This window comes from Mustela erminea, chromosome 3, assembly GCF_009829155.1.
Source record: "Mustela erminea isolate mMusErm1 chromosome 3, mMusErm1.Pri, whole genome shotgun sequence".
In the NCBI taxonomy this organism is placed as follows: Eukaryota; Metazoa; Chordata; class Mammalia; order Carnivora; family Mustelidae; genus Mustela; species Mustela erminea.
The window spans coordinates 62,575,840-62,601,042 of NC_045616.1; the positions used below are offsets into that span (position 1 = coordinate 62,575,840).

The 25,203-nt window shown below is 40.3% G+C and overlaps 1 protein-coding gene across 4 annotated transcripts in view; it reads right to left on the minus strand.

Annotated features, from left to right (window-relative positions):
- The window catches only part of IQGAP2 (IQ motif containing GTPase activating protein 2), a 290,099-nt gene that overhangs the window by 10,717 nt on the left and 254,179 nt on the right, over window positions 1–25,203 (minus strand). For all 4 annotated transcript variants that reach the window (XM_032335922.1, XM_032335919.1, XM_032335921.1 and 1 more), the window contains 9 exons: window positions 23,085–23,248; window positions 20,755–20,979; window positions 18,853–18,993; window positions 18,410–18,494; window positions 17,731–17,963; window positions 15,126–15,258; window positions 12,123–12,225; window positions 11,104–11,245; window positions 1,978–2,065 (listed from right to left, as the gene is read on the minus strand). In XM_032335922.1, coding sequence (XP_032191813.1) covers window positions 1,978–2,065; window positions 11,104–11,245; window positions 12,123–12,225; window positions 15,126–15,258; window positions 17,731–17,963; window positions 18,410–18,494; window positions 18,853–18,993; window positions 20,755–20,979; window positions 23,085–23,248 — 1,314 coding nt within the window. The remainder of the gene's footprint in view (window positions 1–1,977; window positions 2,066–11,103; window positions 11,246–12,122; window positions 12,226–15,125; window positions 15,259–17,730; window positions 17,964–18,409; window positions 18,495–18,852; window positions 18,994–20,754; window positions 20,980–23,084; window positions 23,249–25,203) is intronic.

Below are 25,203 nucleotides of genomic sequence, written 5' to 3' on the forward strand. Positions count from 1 at the left end.
TCAAATCAGAGTCCAAAGGCAAGAATCAGCTATGTTCTTCACGGATTTTGAATAGGTCTTCGGGAAGAAATTATTTCAACTTTTTGAGAAATATGGCAATGGTAGCAGGCCTACTTCGAGCAAAATTCTCAAGGGCTACTTTAGTGCTAAGATGAGAAATCACCTTAGTAATGAACATATTATAGTGGATAACTGATATTTTATAATTCTCTGGGTGGAAGGATTTCAATTCCTGGATAGTTCAGCTGAGGGAACTAAAACTACATTATTCCTTAAAACACAGCTATTCAAACACCATGAACATCCAGAACCCAACTGAACTCTTACACATCCGCCACATTTATGGAGATTGGTAAGCCACAAAGGCAGAGACCTTTATTTTAGGAAAGGAATAATTCTCAAACTACGAACTCTGAAAAACCTGCAGGGTGTCTTTGAACCAAAGGAAGTAAGAATATTTTAGTTCATCCCAAGTTCCTAAATGAATGAATGAATTTGGACAGGTTGTTATTAAAAAATAAACAAACAAACAAAAACAACCCCAGTAATAAAAGGAGACTGGTGATCTTCCCATTTCATTGCACTAGACAACTGACTGACACAATATAAAGTCTAAGGATACAGATATAATTAGATTACAGGTAGATCAATATCATGTACACGGGAATAGTTTATCAGGTCAGTGGTCAACAATAGTATCTGCAGGTCTTAAATACATTATTAGACACCTAGTATGTGCTGGTTATCATTCTACCCACTTAACATGTTTTAAATCATTTGTTTTTGCTGTCAGTTAAACACTATTATTATTCCCATTTTATAGTTGAGGAAACTGAGGCAGAGAAACCCTTCTAAGTGCCTAGAATTAAACAGTGAGGAGGTGCAGGGCTGTAGTTGATCTTGGAAGTCTGCATTCTTGTGACTATGCTACATTTGGAGAAAAATCAAATGTTCAATAAGGACAGTAGGATATTGCGCTAACATTGTTTAACAATATTCACATTAACAAACCCCAGATAACTTGAAGTTTCATTCTATATATTTTTTGAATTAAAAAGTCATTTCTTGGCAACCAATTAAATGATGATTTATTCAGGAATGGGGTGCCTGGGTGGCTCAGTCAGTTGGGCATCCGACTCTTGATTTCCGCTCAGGTCATGATCGAAAGGTCATGGGATTGAGCCCTGTATTAGACTCTGTGCTCAGGAGGGAGTCTGCCTGAGGATTCTCTCTCTCCCTCTTCCTCTGCCCCTCTCTCCACTCACATGCTCGTGCTCTCTCTCTCAAATAAATAAATCTTTAAGGAAAGAAAGAATGATTCAGGAAAATTATGAGTAGCTCTGCTAAGAAGTACCTAATTAGATAATTTTGTTAACTTTTGTTTAGAGAGTGGCAACTCTCTTAACAGCCATAGGAGTGAATTAGCTTAAGTCAGAATGAACTGAATACATGACGATGCATTTTAGAAGATGTTGATAACAACATTCATGCAAGATTGTTAAGAATCTTGAGTCACTTACAGCACGATAACGGTGGTCTGGCCAGATGCACTCAAGACATTCACTTCTCAAGCATTTGGAAAACAGTTTTAATGTGCGAGACACGTCTCAAGTGAACAAATACATAAGATATGAAAGGTATTTTTCTCCATCCTACTGATCAGAACTATCTTTATTCACAGTCTGATAAGGTTTACAGTGAACATTCAGAGGCTTTCAAAGGCCTAGAATTATCTTCCTAGTCAAGGACAAAATTACACTCAACATCCATTTGGTGCTCTATTTTGTATTTCATTCCCATTCTAAGGAATTTATATTTATGACTGAACTCAGCTGCCAGAGTAACACAGAAAATTCTTCACTTTCAAACCATGTCAATGACACCATCCTTGTGGCAACAGTAAACACCGGACATGAAGATTAAGAAAGTCAACTCACATAGACGGTACTTATTATCTTACACTCAAAGGCCAATTACCTGTTGTGTCGTTGCTGGTGTCTCCAAGATTTCTGGCAATGAGTTCCCTGGCTGGTTCCGGATCACATCAATTATCAGCTTCTTGGTCCTTACAAAATGGAGAAGCAAGAGACAAGAGTTTCAGACTGCACTCTTGCTGAACCACAATCTGCTTCTTCCCTATGCTTCTCTGTGTGTATTACAAGAATGCACACAAAAATGAAGCTTTGAAGATAACCCCTTAAAGTAGAAGAGTCTTTCGGAAATTCACATGTGCTCTGAAGGCAAGTTTGTGAACGCTTTATCTTCAAAGTCTGGGTTTTACATACTGGATGTTGTGGGATTATGCTGTCAGTAACAGGGGGACAAGTATGTCATTTGATTCCTTCTCTAAGTACTTTTTCTTCTCTTTAGATGGAGACGACTTCTGATGAGCAGGAGGGTTATGGGTTGCTACCGCAGAGGATGCAGGAATGATAGCTAATACCCTCCCCTCTTTCCCGACTTGAAGCTTCTGATCCTGTTTAGTACTTTATAAGCCCTTAGGAGTCAGGCCAATGGTTACTCTTCCTAGTCTGAGACAGTTATGGAACATTTGGAAGGCCAGTGGGAGCAGTGGTCCCAGGTGGGCTGGGGTGGCTTTGGCAGCCAGCTGACACAGCAATGAGGCCGGTGGTGTTCGAGAACCTCAGGTCTGGTGGATGAGCTAACAAATGGGCTTGTGTCCTTGTCTCCAGGGGGCCGAAAATAGAGGAGTCGCTCAGTAAAGTGCTAGTAGCTAGGAAATTCCATTGTAAGTGCTAAAACCATAGTACTATTTCACATGTGTCCTTCATGGCCATCCTACTCAGAGCCTGGTTTATGTAGTGATGTGAAAAGATTTCAACATTGGGACACCTGGGTGGCTCAGTTGGTTGGACTGCCTTCGGCTCAGGTCATGATCCTGGAGTCCGGGGATCAAGTCCCGCATCGGGCTTCCAGCTTCATGGGGAGTCTGCTTCTCTCTCTGACCTTCTCCTCGTTCATGCTCTCTCTCACTGTCTCTCTCTCAAGTAAATAAATAAAATCTTAAAAAAAAAAAAAGATTTCAACATAAAAGGCAAAGGGTCAAGTGTGTGTGTACATTTACATGAGTGGGAAAATTATTTTTGGATATAGCTGCCCTTCCAAAAAACAGAGACACTCAAAGAGCCGCCTTAAATTATAAACAGGTCTAATTGATGAGGTTAGTTTCACTGTTCTTGCTGCCCTGTTGGATTTAACATCATTTCTTTCAAAGGCCTGGCGTGCCATCACTGGATGATGTCTTTTCTTCTTCATCTATAGCAGGAAATGTTCACACGGCACGAAAATGGGAAAATGAAAACAAAACACTGTTCATGTTTTGAAGCATCGGGGCCAATGACAGAGGAAGCCCTCAAAGTGAAGTCCAAATATCTTATTTTTGAAAATAGAATAAAATCCAAGAAACCATTTGTAAATATTACTTTTGTTATTTCTTATTTACTGCAGGTCTGTATGAGAAGAATGATTACAGCCATTTCCTCTGACCCATGACCTTTCCCTGCTGGGGATTTACAGGCTGTCTGGGAATGTCCCAACCCTCCCCCGAGAGTCCAAGGTGGATACACAGCTAATTATAGCCTTGGGGGAGAGGGCACTGTTCCTAAGGCAGCTGTAGCTTAGAGAGCCAAGTCTCGTTTCCTCCGCACACATGACTCCCTCTTCTAATCATCATTAATTTAACAGGAAAATCAAGTTAAAAATAAAAGCACTGGATGATTAAAAAAATGTCAACACAGTGATGGTTTCATATTGGCAATAAAATTCTAAGAACCACATATGATCTATCTTTCTAGAAAACTCCTAGCTTGTTTCTTTAGAGAGGGTATCTAATGACCAAAATGACCGGGGTCACTAAAGTGGGCCCTACCAGGGACAAAGAATGTTTGTTTGTTAAGGAGTCATTCAAGCACAAACTAGCTACAGTAGGTCTTTCTGTTGGAATTCAGCTTTATGTCTCCCCTGTGGAATCCACCGCCACATTTCCACCCCAGACATCTCACATGTAAGTGAACTATCCTGTTTCAGGACAGGGAACTCACTGTCTCCCCCTGCAGTATGCTAATGGTTAAGGGCACTGGGACCAGACGGATCTAAGGACCTTTTGGGCCTCCTGTGGCTTACTGGTTGTGTGGACTTGTGCAATTTATATAATCCCAATGAGTCTCTTTTTTCATTTATAGAATCAGAATCTCTCAGAGGACTTAGAACTGAAGGAAAGTCACATGTAAAGCCGTTCACTAGGGTCTGACATGTGGTAAGCATCCACATGGTCATTAAAGTTTTGCTGCCCAAGATGGCAGCCACTGGCCACAGATGGCAATGGACCACTTGAAACATGGCTAGTCTAAACTGAGATGTGTTGTAGGTGTAAACCAGACACCACATTATGAATGTTTAAATATGAAAAAATTAACAATTTCTTATGTTAATTACACATCGAAGTTATGACATTTTCAATATATTGGATTACACAGACTGAAATTAATTTCACCTGTTTCTTCTCAAAATGTAATTTCTTGTGTGGCTCATTTTGAATTTATTTTGTCAAGTACACATTGGAACATTCCATTCTTACACAGCAAGCTCACTCTGAGAGGCCTGCCTTCCAGTGAATCCCACTCACTGGACCTGCTTAGTCATGGGACTTTAGCACTAAGGGGAACCTTTGGGAAATAGTCCAATCCCTGATTATACAAGTGAAGCAACTAAGACATTAGAGGTTCTAGAGTTAGACAGAGGTTATACTATTTTTCTAGAGTTGCAAAAACAAGTTGAATTCACTTTCCATATCATCAGCCCCTCACAAACCTGCAGAGAGGCCCAAATTGTGTGCCCATCCTCTCTTCCACTCCTTTCTTTTTGCAAGCAAAGCCCCCAGTTACTTTCTTTTTTTGCAAGCAAGACCCCCAGTTCCTTAAGCCTCTTCACAATAAGATTTAAACAGAATTAACCGTTTTGCTCCCATTTGTTTGCCAATGATCTTAAGATGTGTCCCCCTCTTCACCCCAATGCAAACACAATATTCTAGATCTAGTTTAACCACCATAAATCAACTAACCGGGTGGAGGACTGGTTCCCTGGCTGTTCCAGAAATAAGTAAGACCAATGAGACCAAGGATCTTAATTCTAGGGAAGAATTAAGAGAAAAAGAAAAACAGCAGGGAGTTTGTTCACCGCAGCTGTGTTCAAGTCCTATTGTTGGTAAATGAGACCACGTGTTGATGTGGCCCCTTAGACTTGGCCAATCCACTCCTATGGCATCTTTGATGATGCTCTGACCAGTAGTATCTCTGAGTCCCCCTCCCCCCCACCCCGCCATCTGCTTTACAGTTTGCCCAAGTTTGAAAAGAAATTCATGTTTGTGCAATCTAAGGAATACTTCCAGTTGTTTAAAATTCTTCTGGCATGATTCTTCATTTTTATGATCACCAGACATCGAGTATCAACTTAGCCATTTAGGGCCCATGCGAGTTTGTACCAAAAGCAAAGGCGTCTTTCAGATGGGATGATAGGTGCCTCAACTGAATCATGGGATAGGAAAAAAAGTTCCTGAGAAATGATGATTGAAGAACCCAGGCAACTAAGTTTGATTAAACCCACAAATGTTGCCTTCTACTGAAACACACATACTTTGGTAGAAAAACAAGCTTAAAAAGGTCATGAGGATCACTTTTTTTTTTTTTTTTTTTTTAATGTAAGCTCTACATTCAACATGGGGCTTGAACTCATGACCCTGAGATCAAGAATCACATGTTCTCCAAACTGAGCCCACCAGGAGCCCCAGAGATCACACGTTTGAAGTGGAATCATGAGTTATCATGAGAAAGATTTATGATTGTGTAGTTTTCTATAATTTATACAGTGTTAATACATGCCTTCTTTTCCTCATCGTATCCCTTCCTCCCCCTCTCCGTCTGCCCTCTTTCCTATTTAGAGATGAGGAAACTGATGCTGAGGTGACTTGCTCAGAGTTCCATGGCTAGTAAGTGCCAGACCGAGGCTGTAATTCCAGGTCTCCCCAGGCGGCCTCAACCAGGATTTTTGGGTTTGTTCTTTCAGTATCACCAGGCTTGGTAGTATTGGCAAAATGGCAAAAGCCCAAACTGAGGAACCTTATTCCATACACACGCAGAAGGGAAAGACAGTGTTCTTTCTACTCCCGTCTGTTGCCTTTACATCCTTCCCATCAAGTGGTCAGTCTTTCCTCTCTGACCTGGAAAGATCCCCCAGCATCAGTTATGAAGAAACTGCTCTGCTATCATTCTCATGATTTATTCCAAGATTCCCAAAGGTACAAAGAGTAGTGGCCTTGCCCTCAGTGAGTTGTAAAATCTTGTAATCAAGAGGGCAGATCCTGGAAGAGTTAAGATCATCTGAGTGAACCTATTCTCCTCTTACTAGCCATATTAACTAGGAAAGAGTTTTTGTCTGTTCTGTGCCTCTGCATAAAATAGAGATAATAACCTCTGCCTCTTATGATTGCTGAGAGTATAACATGACAGATTTCATATATACATGTATATCTATATTTATATAGATATGTAATATCTGGAATATTATATATTCCATTATATATAAGTATACAATATACAAATATATTTTTATTTATCTGTATCTATAAGATAGTCCCTGTCATGTGGTAACATTACATAGGTGTTTGCTATCATTTTCATCGAATTACTGAGAATTATAAAGCTCGCATAATATAAAGTTTATAAGCATAAGGATTAACAATGTCTCAGGGTGCCTGGGTGGCTCAGTGGGTTAAGCCTCAGCTTTCGGCTCAGGTCATGATCTCAGGGTCCTGGGATCGAGCCCCACGTCGGGCTCTCTGCTCAGTGGGAATCCTGCTCTCCCTGCTTCTCCCTCTGCCTGCCTTTCTGCCTACTTATTATCTCTGTCAAACAAATAAATAAAATCTTTAAAAAACAACAACAACGTCTCAAATTCTTCTATGGCAAATGCCCCCATGGAGAGGAGTTACTCAACACTGTAAGGCTAGTTGTTTTGTAATTAATCATAAGAGGACATTTTTGAAAGTTAAAAACACAACCTGTTTAAGGAGAAAGCAGAATAGTTTTGTCTTTGATAGAGAAAAGCCAGGTATTTTCATGTCCCAAATGTTCTGCATTCCATGACTGTCCATTTCCCATTAACTTCTAAAAGGTGTTGTCTGTTTTTAGTTAAATTTGGTTCGGCAATGAAGATCTCCAAAAACTATGCATTATGCTTGAGTTCGAAATTTGGTTTATTAGCTTGGAAAAAAGACATCCCCATTAGAGTTTTCAAATCAATATTTAAGGTGTCTATTAATGAAATATCCATGATAAAGGGCTTATGAATTTAAAGCATGTCAGTGACTAGCTACTTGCTTCCCATAGTTTGAGACTTAAATTTCCTCACCTCAAAGATAGAGATGTGGACTAGATGGTCTCTAAGCTTGCTATCACCGACACATTTTATAATTATCTATTATTAGCAAGATTTTCAAATATATACCTAAAGTATAAAGTCTTTGAAGGTAAGGTTTGCCTAATATCATGGAGCTAATTCTATTGAATCTTTTGGGCAATACCCAAATTCCACTTTCACAGAAGTCTACTGGGTCAATTTTTGTTTCAGGTTTTTAATTCACACTGACCACCAACTGGAGTGCTTAGTGAAGGGCTCTGCCTATACTCAAAGTATGCCCAGAGGAAGGCTATCTAGACCCCAGAGGTCTAGGAAAGCAGTAGATCATCAAGAATTATTCAAACACTTGCCCAAAAGCCTTTCTTTAGAAATGAGAACGTTTATTCTACAATTCACACTGAATTGCAAGGAACTCCAAGTAACCATAGTCTTCCTGAAAAAGAACAACTTGGAGGAGTTACCAGTTTCAAAACTTATTACAAAGCTACAGTGATCAATGCAATGAGGGAGTAGGATAACGACTGACATATAGATGGATGGAATAGAATGAAGAGTCCAGAAAGGCATTCATGCATGGTCAGCTGGCTTTTGACAAGGATACCTAGACCATTTATTTGAGAAAAATAGTGTCTTTAAGAAATGGTTGTAAGACAAATGAACATTCACATGCAAAAAAATGAAGTTGGCCTACTGCCTTACACCAAACACAAAAATTAGCTCAAAAGGGATAATACACCTAAACATAAAATATAAAAATAAAAAAGTAAAATATAAAAACAAAAACTATAAAACTCCTAGAAGAAAACAGGAGTATATCTTCATGACCTTGGATTGGGCAATGAATTCTTATACATAACAACAAAAGGACAAGTAACAACAAAAAAATTGATTAACTGTCCTTTGTCAAGTTAAAGAACTTTTATGCATGAAAGGATATTACCAAGAGAATAAAAAGACAACAGACAGAAGGGGTCAAAGTATATGCAAATCATAAATCGGGTAGGAGTTTACTATCCAGAATATAGTAGCAATGCTTAGAACTCTGCAATGGAAAGACAAACAATCCAATTTAAAAAAACGGGCAAAAAACTTGAGTAGACATTTCTACAAAGAGGGTATACAAATGGCTATCAAGGACATGGAAAGACCCTCAATGTTATTAATCATCAGTGAAATGCAAATCAATGCCATGATGAGATAGTACTTCATACACACTAGGATGGCTATAACAACAACGCAAAACAGAACCAAAGTGTTGGTGACGATGTGGAAAAATTGGAACACTTATACCTTGGTGGTAGGCATATAAATGGTAAAGCCAATGTGAGGAAAGTTTGGCAGTACCTTAGACAGCTAAACTTAATATTACCTTAAGACCCAGCAATTCCATTCCTAGGTTTATAACCAAAAGAACCAAAAACAGGTGTTCAAATAAAAACTTGCACACTGATGTGCATAGTGGTACTATTCACAATAGTCAGAAGGTGCAAACAACCTAAATGTCCAGGATAAATGTGGTATTTCCATGCAATTGAGTATTATCCAGCCAAAAATACTATGCAGAGTTAAAGAAGCCAGACACTAAAAGCTACACAGTGTATGATTCCATTTATATGAAATACCCAGTTAGGCAAGTACACAGAGACAGAAAGCACCAGGGACCAGGGACTAGAGAGCAGGGCTTGGAAAGATGTCCTGGGGTGGTAGGGAGTGACTGCTTAATGGGTGTGAGGTTTACTTTTGGGGTGATGAAATGTTTTGGGACTAGAAAGTAGTGATATTTGTGTAACATTCTGCATGTACTAAATGCCCCTGAATTGTACACTTTAGAAGGTTAAAATGGTAAATTTTGTGCTATGTATATTTTACCACTTAAGAAAAAAACGAGTGGCTGGCTCTACTTAGACACTATTTGTTTGCAGCTGTGACAGAGACCCCCAAGGGCTGAGGCAGGTAGGACAATGGACCAGGTTTCTCCAGCTAAGACATATGGCTGCCCAACAGGCCTGACTTGTATGGTTCTGCTTTTAAAATGAATTCCAAAAGTCCACAGACCCATGGAGACTCTTCAGAAAGAAGTATAAATATATATATAAATACAGGACACTGAGATTATTTGACATTTTATACTACCCACATTGTGATTTCCATTCATTAGTGCACATATTTGAGCTGACTGCCTTTAGAAAATGATGTTCAAATAAAAGATCAAACTAATATGAGAAAATTTCCTCCCATGACTTCTAAGGACAAAGCGTATGAGATCATAGGCTGCTTGGCCTCATTTAATTTGTATGGCAGAACCATACAATCTGCATTTCCAGTTCCCTTTATAATTGGCACTTTCACCTAGGAACCCAGAGAACAGACTGCACAGTCTCCCCCCTTGCCTCCGCCGCCCTGCGCTGCGTTGTCTCTCTGCAAATTCAACCTGACTTGCTATTTAGTCATCTAAGGAACTGCCTTCAACTCTTTCTGAGGGCAAGGCTGTGTAAGAGTCCTGCAGCTTGGCCTCTGTCCTGCTTTCCACCAGCGGACTTCAGACCCCCAGAGGGCAGAGACCGTTAATGGTTTGCTTACTGCGATAGCCCCAGCATCAAGCCAGGGTCATGGACACAGAGCAGGTCCTGAAGATTTGCTACACGAATACAGGTCAGGCCTTAGATAATCTGAGGACAAACTAAGGAAGCCGAAAAGAAGAAGCCCGGGTGGGAACAAAGGACAGTGTTTTTTTCCGCCATTTTAATGGATGATAATGAACAGCTGGAAAAAAAATTAACTGGAGGTGAGGGCTGTTTGAATCCTGTCGGGGCAGAAAGGAAAGCTCTCGTTACAAATGAAAACCACCTCAGAACTCATGACATGTAACTTGGAAGTAACGTGTGAAGTATTGTTTAAATATGTAATTATTCCATTTTGGCCCCATTTTCCACTTCCATTCTCTACCTCAGTCTAATACAACTGACTTATGCATCCTTTTGTTTTTAAGTTCTTAAAAACTGTATTGTTTGGTGAGCATATGTTTTGGCTTATGGTGTTTTGATTTATAGTGATGGATCTCATTCTTTCTTTCTCCGTGTGTAAAGGGCTGGTATGGAACATCCAGAGGGCTTGATGGAAACAATACAGTATAAAATCATGAATGCTTCACTGTAAATCCTCGGGGGCAGAAACTAGGGTATAAATGAAAGCTGGTAAACATATCTGGGCTTAGTGTAACAGGAAAGAAGGTTAATAAAGCAAATGACAGTGTTCGGTCTTACCGTGGTACGTCTTTTATACCAACACTGGATACCAGACATTAAATATGGTCTCGAGTATTTCCTCATTAATCTTTTCACCACTCTGAAACAGTTATTTCCCTTTAGTTACCTCAGGACTTTTACAGGCAGAATGAATCACTTTGTTTCTTAAAAGAAAGGAATCAAATTGCTACATGGAAAACCGAAAAACAAGATGGGCTTTATAAACTATTATAATATTTAGTTTCTTCTTAAATGATAAGATAAGTAGTCCATTACCTGTTGGTCAGATGTTTGATGAATAAACAATGTATTTTGATATTTAGATACATCAAAATGAATTATTTGGGGATTCAGCCCATTTAAATTTGCATGTTTTAAGATGCGCAATCAGAGACACAATGTGCCCGTTATGCCCCAAACTTACTTTATCATGAGGCTTTGGCCATCTATAGCTTCGCCGTCCCCTAGGTCATACTTGCTTGTCAAATAGAGGGAAATCTCAATCTTTGAGAGTTGATTTAGTGTATTTGCTTTGTTAGGGTCATTGGGGTCAACTGCTCCTTCCCCTGCAGAAATAAAACATTGTTATTCTTACCACTCACTCATTGTGTTGGCATCTGCAACTCAAGATCAAGGTTCTATGGGAAAGACAGGCTCAGTTGTACAGGGATAATGGTCTTCATAAAACAAAACAAAATAAAACACATTCTAATACATTGCAAGGGACTTTTAAGATCTCTCTCTTTTAAAGCTTTGAAATATTCTCTACTCCCAATATGGAGCTAGAACCCACAACTCCAAGATCAAGAGTCGCATGTTCCACCAACTGAGCCAGCCAGTCACCCCTTCAAAAAATCTCTGATTTGAACTTTAAAATAACATGGAGCCCAGAAGCTCAAAACATGAAAATATTACTAAAAGAGAGAACTTAATAAAAGAAATCCTTATAAAACTCAGCAAGAAATTTGTAATAAACTTGGCTCTTTAATGATTTCTTTTCTTTATGATATAGGTTGACTAATCCCTTTTGATCCATCTAGAGTTTATTTTCAAGAATATCTAATTGCTTTGTAACCTAGGACGAATTACAGAACTGTTTTTTGTTTTATTTTTTTTAAGATTTTGTTTACTTATTCATGAAAGAGAGTGAGCAAGAGCAAGGAGAAAGGGCAGAGGCAGAGGGAGAAGCAGGCTTCTCACTAAGCAGGGAGCCCAACATGGGACTCTACCTCTGGACCCCAGGATCATGACCCATTGAAGGCAGACACTTAAACATCTGAGCCACCCAGGCACCCGAATTACATAACTCTTAATGTAGGAGGGGGCTAGTGTATTTATCTTCTTAAGTAAGGTTAAGCAATAAGACTTGTTTGATCTAGAATAGGAAAACTGAACAACTAAACACAAACCACAGGAGAAGTAGGAGGCAGAAGAAGCTCTTACCAAGAAAAGATTCCACACTAGGTACCTCTCCCAGCGATTCCAATAGTTCATTCAGCAAGTCCTGTTTATCAGTTGCAATTGCCTCCTGGTGTTCCAACAGGAGCTTTATAGAGACAGCAATAAACATAGAGACACAAACATAAGTAAGTTCTTAAGTGCTACCATTTTTACACGTTCCATTTCCAGTTTTCCAAGATAAGGTTCTTCTAATACTGTTTGGGACTTTTATTTTTATATATTTTTTAAAGTAAGTTTTATGCCCAGTGTGGGGCTTGAAGTCATGACCCTGAGGATCAAGAGTCCCATGCTCTACTGACTGAGCCAGCCAGGTGCCCCTACTGTTGGAATTCTAATTACAAGTTTGACATTTATTGAAATTAGAGACCATAGGGACACACAGTTTCCAATATTACCTTAGCAGTAAGTGCTTACTTTACACGAAGAAATTGGAGCTTTGTGAAAGATGTCCACAAACCCTCTTTCAGCAAGATCTTGTGAGATATGCCTCAGAGCAGCCTTCTACCACTTAATCCCTGTGCTCTAGTCCACCTTGACTGAAAAGGTCAGAGTTGGAAAGGAAAGGGCTACAACGAGGCAGAAGTCTCTTGACTAATACTGGGGGTAAACTGGAAGTGCATTTCTGTATCTCTTCACAGAGAAATTAAGCAGTAATCAAACACTATGGCTATAAAAAAAATCACCACTAAGCTATTTTAATCTGCCTGGCATTGAAGATCTTTCAAGGGTAGGGATCACAGAAATGCTCATATGGTCCCTTGGACTGAGACCGGATGTACCAGGTGTTTCTTCTGCTACACAATCCCCAAAAGGATCTAAGGTGAGTAAAGAAAGGCATTATGTAAGTAACAAAGGAGATAAAATGACATGGTGGCATCTGGAATGGTAGTATGCATATTTTTGGAGGAAGGTACCTTAGTGACAGAACAAAATAAAGGATAAATTTATGTTCTTGTTTTCTGAAGAGACAGGAGAGCTGATTTGGCTGCTGTCTGGGGAGTGAGGATTTAGGCAGCTAGCTTCGACCCTTTATTCTGGTAATTACAGAACATAAACATTTTTTGAAAATGTCTCTTTGAAGAGCTTATTTTGAGGGTCTCCGTGTTCCTTAGAGGACAGGGAGTCACAGGCTGGGTGGGTTGAGCTGAAGCCAAGTTTCTGTGTACATGGGGACACCTCCTCTTTTGAGACAGACCGTAAACAGGATAGTCTTCCTCTGCAATTACAATACTCCCACGTTATACATCTGCTTCCAACCTAACACATGAAGAAAATCCAAGCTGGTCACAAGCTAGATTTCCCAGGAAAGCAGAATCCTCTGTTTTCAATTTTTGTTAACAAAAAGAACAGACTATTTCTCATTAAAGAGTAACAGTCTAAATTAACACAGTAACATTTTTTTCTCTGCTATCCCTGGGAAAGAATGTCTCATTCCAAAGGAGAACTCCCTACTACTTCTTCTTCAGGAAGATACTGCCTTCACCAAATGTGTAGCCAGTGCGTGGACATTTTTTTGAGATGGATAATCTACCATAAAAATAGACAACGGTGGTTGCTCAAATATGAATGAGTCCACTCGCTCATTAGAGCAATGTTGCAAATGCTGCATTGCTGGACATGTTCTACAATTTTGAGTGTTTATACATAGAGAAAAGAAGTATAGCCTCTTCATTTGATCAACCCACTCGCTCCTTCGGCTGGCCGTTCCGACCAGCCATTGATTAAGATCACTCAAAATACTCATAGAGAACTTGTTGCAATTGTTGGGGGGGGGAGGTTTCCTTGTTCCAACCCTGAAAGAGGGAAATCAAAAGTAGATCCAATCTTTCTTCTAAACCTGTTCAAGCTTTAGTTTGTTGGAAGAACTTGATAACATGGACTGAAATTTTAGCAGCCAATTTTGTCATCTCTTAGTGTATCTGTTTTGATGGGCAGGACAAGACCATTTGGAGGTGTGTTATTTGTTATGCTTTCCTCCTAGTTGTGTGTAATCCAAACTGGGTATACCATTAATGAGGGCTTCTTGACCTCTAGTGTGTCTCTTCAGAACCTGGGTTCTTGTAGAGTATAAGCTCTGATTTGGGAGGTCTGGAGTGCTTTTCTAACATGTCCCTAAGACTTCTCTTAGAGGAGCAAGGTGGTAAGCACTTTTCAGAAAGGTTATCTTTTAGGAATCAGGTTTTTCAGGGAATATGTTCCAATTGGTCTTAAAAACCAAAAACCCAAAAAAGCAAAGAAACTCTCAACACTTAGTCTCTTTTTTTTTACTTTAAATGATTAAGGAGCCATCTAAGGCTTTCTTGTGCTGAGCTAAGTGCCCTGACTCCAACAGATGCTTAATATTCATTTCATGGCTGATGGTGGTGATGTTTGCATGCCCTCTGGATGGAGACATTATGACATACCACAGACTATGAAACTGCCTTTGAGAAATGGGGTTTTCCAGAACAATAGAAATGATTCTTTGCAGGCAGCTAATATTGGGTGGGGTGTCCTCTCTTTCCTAACCTTGAACAGCCTATTTTTCCCCCTCTTTATGTCCAACATTAGAAGAGAGAGAATATTCTCATTATCCCAGAATTTTAGGGAAAAGCTGGGAAGATTCTACAAAGGGGAAGAGAAATACTGTGGGGGTTCAGGCAGTGTAGCCCTGGTGGGTAGAGGAAATAGCAGGACCCATCCCTGCTCAGGACTTAAACTTCACATTCACAGGCTGACTCTGTCAACAGATCATGTAAGAAAAAACTTGGCTAGTTTGGGAGGAGTTTTATTATGCACTAGTGGGAATAAACGCACCATGTAAAAAGTAAATGTGACTTGTTTGGGGAAAAGGAATCTTATTCATATATAAGTCAGAGAATAAATAATCAAAGGTTTCTTAGGATGCTGAGTATGAGTATTATTAGCATATGCTTACAGAAAGCTCAGAAGAGACTAAGCATTTTCAAGGAAATGGCATCTGAAACGTGCTAAGACCCCACTTACTGAATGTGTGCTGATGATTTCTTCAATTGAAATATAAATGACTGGTTTGCTGACTGTTACCACATCTGTGTATTTATCCATATTAAACTTTTCTTCTGGTTCAGGGACATTACAGGCTTCTTTGAAGTATTTCCTAACAAAGAAAACAAATGCTTAAGACAGAATTCAAATTTTTGAGGTAAATCATGAACACTGAGGAAATCATGAACTATGACTAGTGCTTTATTCTCCATCTCAAACTGTGTGTGTGTGTGTGTGTGTTTGTGTTGAGGAGGGGAGCGCTTGTTACAGAATCTTCCAGAATGGTTCCTAACTCTAGAGGCTGAGTCCTTGTTTCCATACGTTGGACCCAGCTTCTTGAGTAGGAATAGCAAGAACAACACAGCCTCACGTTCTGCTAGTGACTTAATGTAGTCAAATTATGGGCAGGTTATTCAAAAAATGTTATTTTGAAAACAGATCCCCTGAAATTTAAACAAAAATGTCAAGATGGATAGTCTTGGATCTAAGAATCAAATCTTTCTAGAGAAAATAATCTGGAAAGCAATTGATCAAATGTGCTACTTTATTTTTAAAAAGATTTCATTTATTTATTTGAGAGAGATTGCAGGCAGGGAGAAGGAGAGGAAGAAGCAGACTCCCCACTGAGCAGGGAGCCTGATGTGGACCTCCATCACAGGACCCTGGGATCATGACTTGAGCGGAAGGCAGATGCTTAACCAACTGAGCCATCCAGGTGTCCAAATGTGCTCATTTAAATGGCATAAGTTCCTGGGCCTAATAACCCTTTAGAGCTTTTGTTGCCACAGTGACTGAAATTCAAGTTAAGCCTACACTACTCCTAGTTGATTCAAACAACAGTTGCTGACTGATGGAAAACCTGTTAATGCTAAAAACACTAGTATGTACCATGTCCCATTCCCCCAGTAATCAGATTCTAAAAAGTCTCCTCCTCAGATAACAGCAAATTTAGACAGGGAGTTCAAGAAAGCCAGGGCCTCTGATCATGGCTTAGGTTCTCTTGTATAGGCAGAGAAGGTATTTCATTCTATGAGGTGGTAAATTTCCTTCCTCCTTCCTTCCCCCCCTCCCCCTCTCCTTCCTTTCTCTCTCTCTCCCTTTCTTTTCCTTTTTCTTCCTCCCTCCTTCCCTCCCTCCCTTCCTCTCACTTTCTCTCTTTCTTCTTTCCTCTTTTCTTTTCTTTAAGGGAGGGAACACAAACAGGGGGAGTGGGAAAGGGAGAAGCAGACTTCCCACCAAGCAGGGAGCCCAATGCGGGGCTCCATCCCAGGATGCTGGGATCGTGACCTGAGCTGAATGACTGAGCCACCCAGGTGCCCCTCTTTTGTTTTGTTTTGTTTTTAAGAGGGAGAGTGCAAGTGGGGAGGTGCAGAAGGAGAAAGAGAGAGAATCTATTTTTTTTTAAAGACTTATTTATTTGAGAGAGGGAGTGTGCGTGCCCGGGAAGGAGGTGGGGGTACAGAGAGAGAGAATCTCCTTGAGGTTGTGACCTGAGCCAAAATCAAGAGTCAGACACTTAACAGACTGAGCCACCCAGGCTCCCCTGCAGTCAATTTTCACTTGCCTGTGCATGAAATTATCCTTGGTTTATCTACTGTGGGTGCCCAGGGCTTATATATCCAAAAGGCCTCTACCTTCCCAGCCCAAGGCTAAAGAGGTTAAATGGCAGGCGGCCATGTTGGCATGGGAGAGGAGCACGTTTCCATGTGACAGTTGGTCCTTCTACCCTTTTTTGACAGTTTGGCTTCCTACACTTTGAATAGGTTGCTGAGGAACACATAGAATAAATACAAGTGAGAGAGGAAAAAATACGAATTTAAGAGGAAGCAGAGGGGGGACTTTGGTTTTGTTTCTTTTTGAAGAAGAGCTGGAACCACAGATGTTTGATAAGAATAATCTGAGAAAAACGGAAGTAAAAGGAAGCTGTAGTAGCAGATAAGGATATGCAAGAAGTAGTACATTTTTCCTCTGTGAGAAGAACTAAAATTAGCAGCTTGAGATACCAAAACTTCCTGTAGTAAGAGGATTTGGAGGGAATTTTCTCACAAGAGGCCACAATTCTAAATAGAAAATAATGATCATGAACTACTGTTGTGAGCAGGTAATTTACTCTTCCAGAGAAAAACTGAGGAGTGGGAAATCAATTTTCCAACTGAGGAGTTATAGAGGCTGCATTTATGTCTTATTTCTATGACCAACTGACTGAATGGCAAAAAGAGAAAAAAATGAACGTCAAGTTGAATGTGCTTTCATGGAGAGCTTGAGGGGGAATGGATCTTCCTGTGGACAGAATGAAACCTGTAGCACACCAGGAAGAATAAAGGTTTCATTCTGTCCACAGGAGAAATCAAATATCTGGGGATGACTCAGGATAGCAGAAGCCCTGGGGGCAGGGGTGGGATGAGGAGCCCCAGGCAGAAGGGACCCAGCCTGTTCTTTTCCCGCCATGTTAGCAAGAAGAAGAAATGCACACCGTCCCCTGAGGTTCCCAATCCTCATCCCCAACTTCACTTCTGGGTACAGAGCACACAGGACTCTTCCTTATCATCTCACAAGTTTCTCCAAAAGTAATGTTTCTTCTCACCTGAACTCTTGATAGGTCTCTGATAAATAATTGTTCATAGAGGAGAGATGCTCGTTCTCTCCTTCAAACAGCTTGTTGGAGGCCGCATGCTGAAGGACTTTGGCCACTGACCCCAAGTTTCTCCTTTGGTCAGGATTGATCTGACCTCCGGCAGTCATGTCAATGATATCAAAGCCATCAGGAGCCACGATAGCTGGGTTCATGTACCGGTAGTACAGGAGGTTCCCCACAATCTGGAGGAATGCAGAGGAAAAGACCATTTTTAAGAGAAACAAGTCAAGGGTTTTAGACTATTAAAAATTGAAGTAAATATTCATTGCTGCTTCCCAAGAAAGATCCTTTCCTGATCTGAATCCTAAAAATGAGTTCTGTAAAGGTAGTCAAAACAGTCCCACATTACCAATATAGTTAATCAAAATTATTTTTGGTGAAACCGAGGTTAATTAGAGCACATTGTCCCCAGATGCACTCCTACAAAGAAACTCAATAATGTGTGAGAGATCTCTAAAGAATTTCAGCATCATTAATAACCTTGACAGTCATTCAAAACAGAAGACCTGCAGCTTTTTATAAACAGTCATATGGACTGGGGAAGAAATCTCACAAAATGTTATGCTGGTAATTATTCTGGCTCATGCCCCCAAGAGAAGCTATGGAGAGATGACCCTCGAAAATCTACCTTTAATAGCTCATCTTCTGTGGCATCAGGAAATTTCTCATGGATCGAATTCTTCAGTACTTTCGCTATATACCTCAATCCATAACTACATGCAGAACAGATGACAAAAGAAAAGAATGGGAAAAGGCTAAGTGAGAAAGAAACACAAAACATTTGTTCTCATCAACCACAGCGGAGCAATTTTCTTAAAAAATTAAACATAAAATGAGATGGTAACAGAATCACAGGACCTTCGCTGATGATCATCACTGGGCACTGTTTTTAGTGTTCCCTCCCTCTTTGAAGAACAGTTATGCATTTCCAATGCAAAAGCAGGCAAACTTTTAAAATCGTGTTAAAACAGCATGAGGGAAAACGCCTATCTCCACTGTAAGGATTTATGTCCCATTGTGTTGCAAGAACTTGCAGGGAAGAAAGTTCAAGTCGCTACGTGTACAACTTACGGCAGGAGATCAAGGGAAGAAATGATAGAGTTGAGGACTTTGTCGGTGACCCGTCTCAGGTTCTCAATGGATGCCTCCAGTTTGTTTTTCACTTCTGGGTATGTTAGAGCTTGTTCAGTGGTCACATCATAAGGCAGCTTGCTGAAAACACACAGGGGCATTCAATTAATTGAGGGCTTAGGGACAAGCATTTGTGTCCTTGCCAAGCTGTTTCTACAATCAAGCTTTGTACAGTGAAGCTGACATCACCCACTGACCTCAGGGATAAAATGTTTGCCAGCTGAGAGGAGGTCCCATGTGTCCAGACAGTCCCTCTGCCACTGGTGGATGAGGGGGATTGCAGGCTCTCTTGGGGCTCTCTTGGCAAAATAAGAGGTGACTCAAGTGATATAGACTCATCTAATATTCTCTTTTTTAAAGAAGTTTCCCCAACTTGGAGCCCAACATGGGGCTTGAACTCAGAGCCCTGAAATCAAGATCTGGGCTTAAGACCTGAGCTGAGATCAAGAGCTGAATGCTGGGGCACCAGGGTGGCTCAGTAGTTAAGCATCTGCCTTCGGCTCAGGTCATAATCCCAGTGTCCTGTCATCAGGTTCCACATTGGGTTCCCTGCTCAGCGGGAAGCCTGCTTCTCCCTCTCCCACTCCCCCTGCTTGTGCTCCCTCTCTCACTGTCTCTCTGTCCAACAAATAAATAAAATCTTAAAAAAAAAAAAAAGAGTTGGATGCTTAACCCACTGAGCCACCCAAGCACCCCCCCCCTTTTTTTTAAATTTATTTGACAGACAGAGATCACAAGTAGACAGAGAGGCAGGCAGAGAAAGAGGAGGAAGCAGGCCCCCTGAGGAGCAGAGAGCCCGATGCGGGGCTTGATCCCAGAACCCTGGGATCAAGACCTGAGCCCAAGGCAGAGGCTTTAACCCACTGAGCCACCCAGGTGCCCTCACTCTTTTTTTTAATTACAAAAAAGCAGTACGTTCACTACAGAAAAAATTGCATATAAACAATCAAGAATATAATACCAACCCAGAGACAACCATCTTTCATATCTTGGTGCATAACTTTCTAGGTCCTACACTATACATCTGTATATGTGGGCCTAACACACATGGGTATAATAGATTTGATACATACACATTTTCCATACAGACCCTACATGTATGTGTGTGTATCTATATATCATACACACATATACGTATTTAATCGAAAATGGTTTTCCGTACCCAACTGCAACTGGAAACTATACCACAAACATTTTTTCCATGCCAATAAAAATATTTCTATACCACTATTCCAAACACTTACTAAGTCTACTATGTGTTATACAAACATTTATTTAACAAATTCCTCACAGCTAAATATTTTGACTTTCCCCAACTTTTTTCTGTTACAAACAGTGCTGGGAGAACCATCCACATAATTCTCTGTGCGTATCTTAACGATTGCACAAGGCACCCTTTTGCACAAGATAAAAAGCTGAGATTGCTTAGATCTACCAACTACCACCCAGGATAAGCCCATCCTACCCGGCTTACTAATGCTTACACAGGGAACTTACTGACTTGGTAACCGTTTAAAAAAAAAAAAAAAATCAGGTGAAGAGAAAGTCTGTAATATTTCCAGGTCTAGGTTCAGAAACACACAAAGAATAACTAAAGGAGAGAATTATAGAAGTTGTGAATTTGGGGATCAAATGGTGCTGAAAGTTGAAAATACTGTGTCATTTAGAGATGTGCGAGAGTTCAAGAATGGATATGTTAGAGGGAGGGAACATCTTCAGTTGAAAACTGCCCCTGGACAGCAAATTTTGTTTTTTTTAAGAGCGCTTAAGAGTATTTATAATAACCATGTAAAAATGATCATAAAACATGACTGAAAACCAACATCTTCCGGGCTCAGGTACCTGGCTTCTCCAGTCTGTGTTTCCAGTTGGTTCACCCAAGCCTTGTACACCTCTACAGGGCTCGTGTTGATGGCCAAGGACTTGTCATCCAGGATCTCTTTCACCACCGGAGCCAGGAGCTGGCGCAACGTGTTCTGTCCCCGGGCACCCCTGTTGAAGCTCACAACCATCTTGATGACCGTGGGGTTCCCAGTCACTATGTCCTGCACCTGATCCACCTTTGATCTGAAAGAAACCCAGACCAAAACAAATGGGTTGCCTCTGTGGGTAGAGCTTTAAACAGCCTATGTTCTCTCTGGGGGGCAAGGACTTCAGGGAGCTCCACTCCATGAAAATCGAAAGTGACATAGTTTAAAAGCAAGCAATCATTTGTAAGATGTGTGTTCATTATGTGAGGGACCCAAGGATGTGAGAATAAGTGCTCGGCTTTAATTTTGATCTAGAAGGCAGGAAGGGACTGAAAGTGGACAGATAGTAAGAAGAATCAAGGGGTCATTATGTCCCATCTAGTTACCAAATTTTAAAAACAATGTTCTCGACTCAATGAACTGACTCCACTTCTTCAAATCGAGCTCACATGCACCACAGGGAAGCTTCTGGCTACCTCAAGTGGCAGAGAGAGTCCTTCCTGACTGCTGATTGCCAGGTCCTGAGAGCCTCCCTGATTGGCCTCGCTTTCACCTCTGTGCAGCCTCTCACCCTCCCACGTGACCACGGGCTCCCTCTGCGCCCCCTTTCCCCGCAGTGTCTCAGTGACATATTCCAGTCCTCATCTTACCCAGTCATTCCCTTGGTCTCCTTTGCTGGCTCCTCTCCTCACATTTGAACTGTTGACTCTCACGTCTTTCTACATGATCTACCCTCACACCCCACTCAGGCATGCAGTCTCAATAACCATCTCCTTGGAACTTGTCCTCTGAGCTCAGTGTCTAATCCACCTCTCCTCCCTGGGAGCTGGTCCTGGATTTCTGACCTTTGGCTGGACATTTCCCCCCTCACATTCTATACCTCTAGCTCATATTCACTGTGTTAAAAACCCAAACTATATTTTTTTCCTTCTGATGCCACCATTTCTCTGACCTGTGCAACTTTCGTTTATTCTGTCCAAACACAGCAGCAGATCAATCCTCTAAAAAACCCAGTGTGGCTTTGTCAATACTCTGCTCGAAGACCTTTCAGGCCTTCCAAGGAGGTGAAAAGGGCCTCAACACTTGGGTCTGGACTTAGCGGCTCCCGTACTCTGGCCCAACCTATCTTTCTAGTTCCATCTCCTGTTCGTGACTTGTTAAACCTCATTTTGGTCAGAAGGATCCTATAGTCTTTTGCAGATTTTGGCCCATGCTTTCTGTCAACAGTGTGCCTTATTTCGCTTTTCCATTTTTTCTTATAAAATCTGTAGATATTCTTCAAGGATTTGGATCAACTACTTCCTCTCCCTAAAGTCTTTATTGGCTGACCTAATTGGAACTTTTCTACCTCCCCCCCTTTCTTATATTTTATCTGTTGAGTAGAGTTGACACACATTACATTAGTTTCAGGCATACAGCCTAGTGATTTGACAGGTTTATACATTATTCTGTGTTCCCCACAAGTACAGCTGTGTCTGTCCTGTTACACTGTTACATCGTTATTACAATGTCATTTGTACCTGGAACTTTTCTCTAGATCCCTCTGATCTGTTACACTGTATGTATCATTCATTAGTACTTATTTATTTCAGTGCACACATTTCTATTTCTCATGTATCCTATTTCTGAGGCTGTAAGGCAGAGGTTGCTAGCTAACATGCTTCAGAGGTCCATAGGAACCAGTCTAGCTCAAGTTGTAAGAATCTAGGAAAGCAGTTGAGATCCATCTTGTTGGCTAAGGGCATTTTTCCTGTATTTTTTTGGCCCCTTTAATATAGGTATTTGCACATTTTTTAAAAAAACAATAACTGAATCAGAAAATAAATAAGCAAAAATCAGTCTAACTTTTACTGTGAGAAGTAAAAGAAAACTTTTTGGCAGAGACTGTTGTCCCCATCTGTTTATAGCTTTATTAGTCACAGGATTTTAAATTTTTTCCACTGACTTTCAAAAAAGCTTTTGATTTTCAAGTTGCTGTTTACTTGCAAAATCAAAAGCAAAATTAGCTCTAAAAAAGCTATCAAGAAAGCTGTATCAGGAAATACCAATAGTGATGTAGAAATTTCCTAAGCAATCTGATATACTTGAGTATGTATGAGTAACTTATAAGGATAATTTAAACAGTATTTTAGTAAGTCAGAGAGAGCTGCCACAAAAACAATCTATTCATTGATATTTTTACATATATACTTATATACATACTTTATTTCTTCCTCCAGAGCAGTCTTGAAAAGCTTGAGGAGTAGATACTCTTCTCGCTGATTAGAAGCATAATTGTATAGTGTGAAAATAACAGTGTCCATAAATTTAGTTGACTTATTTTGTGGCATCTGGAAAATCAGCTTGGCCAGGTATGAAGGATTTGTCTAAAAGAAAAGGGGGAAGAAGGACAAAGCCCCCACACCCAAAACTGTATGTTAATATATTATTAAACCAGAGAGGAGTACCCTATCCCCTTATAATATATAGAAAGCATACAGTGGAGTACCTGACACATAATAAAACTTTAAAAGCTGTCAGCTAATATTAATACTAGAGGAAGTTATAAAGTTACAATAGGATTTAAGTTTATATGCTCTATATTTATGATATATAATTATATTATGTACATTATATACTGTTAACCATTTCAAGCTACATATTACTATTTATTGTAGAGACACAGAAGAGAGAGGGGTTGGCCAAGAGAATCCAGTATCTGAAGAGACTGGCAATAATGATCCAAGAGCCCAGCTACATAGATTATTCTAGAAAGACTGAGGAGTAGACAGAAGGAAGTACATCCCATATTCTGAGACTAGACAGAGAAAAGAAAAGGATACATTCACAACTGGAGACAGTGGGATGCTAGGAGGTTTTACAAGGAGAGAGAAGGTAGGAGTGAAGTGGGGATGCTGAAGGGAGGGGTGAGGTCAAGACAGCTGATGGATAAAATGGTAGAAGAAAGTGACAGAAAAAAAAAGACACTGCAAAACCCAAGAATTAAAAAATATATAAAATAAATATAAAAAATAAAAATAAAAATAAAAATAAAATAAATATTTAAAAAAGTGCAGTCCTGAGGGTTTTTCTGAGGTTGGCATTCTGAGATACACCAGCAACCTTCATATAATATGGGTTTTCTCCAGTAGCTACCCCAACCAGATGAGGTTAAAGGAGGACAACTACTATATAGGATGTAGAGGAAAATATTTACATAGAGAAATTAAATATCCCTATTCTTCATCTTCCTTCTGATGAGAAAAGAAAATTTTCCGTACATGGAAACTAGTGTTCATTTAATACACCCAAGCAGTTTGGCTGTAAAGTTTTGAAGGAAAACCTGAATTCTAGTTTAACTCACCATTTCCGTTTAATTTCAAGTTCATCATGATTGAAACTTTGTGAAGCCCTAGCTAAGGACAACCTTTTTTCTGCAGTTCTGCAGTGATTCTTTTTCCACACTGAACCATATGGGATGAGGAGAAAGGAAACCCACACTAAAGCTAAAAAGCCTACTGCTCATGCCTCCCAGATGACCTGAACACTTTTCCATGGAGGCTGAGACTTAAGACGTGAACACCAAGCAAAGCCTATAGCAGCTGACCTGTGCTTGGTTCTAACTTCTTGCCAAGGCATCCATTGAAAGGCCAAGGGAATCCAGACCATTTGCTTTCTGCAGTTTCCTCAATGAGCTCGGGCTAATGTCTCCAAGAAAAGGTAAAGAAAATTACATGATTTCAAGAGACACTTCACTCGGACTTGGTGCCACTGGAATGGTGGAGCTCTGGGACTGGCAGTTTGGGGTTGTTGGGGGAATAAAATGGTGGTGTTATTCTCAACATGTTCCGGCGCTTTTTACCCTTTCCATTCATGGGTCTCCACATGTAGAAAAAGGTAAAAAATACAAGTCTTAGGCTAATGACCACAGTTTCCCTCTCCTTATGACACAAATTCTATCAAAATCTAACACTAGAAACTAAATCCTAAAGAAGCCCTCATTTATTTGGGAGGTTCACAGACGTCAAAAAGAATAAATGGGGCGCCTGGGAGGCTCAGTGGGTTAAAGCCTCTGCCTTCGGCTCAGGACATGATCCCAGGTCCTGGGATCGAGCCCCATATCGGGCTCTCTACTCAGCAGGGAGCCTGCTTCCCCCCCTCCTCTGCCTGCCTCTCTGCCTACTTGTGATCTGTCTGTCAAATAAATAAAAAAATTCTTTAAAAAAAACCCACAAAAAACAAGAAGAAAAAATGCCCAAGATTAAATTTTCAACTGGTAGATGACTGCTATTCTAGTTGTAGACAAAAACCCTTCCCTACCCCCTTTCTTTCTGGGAAGTTT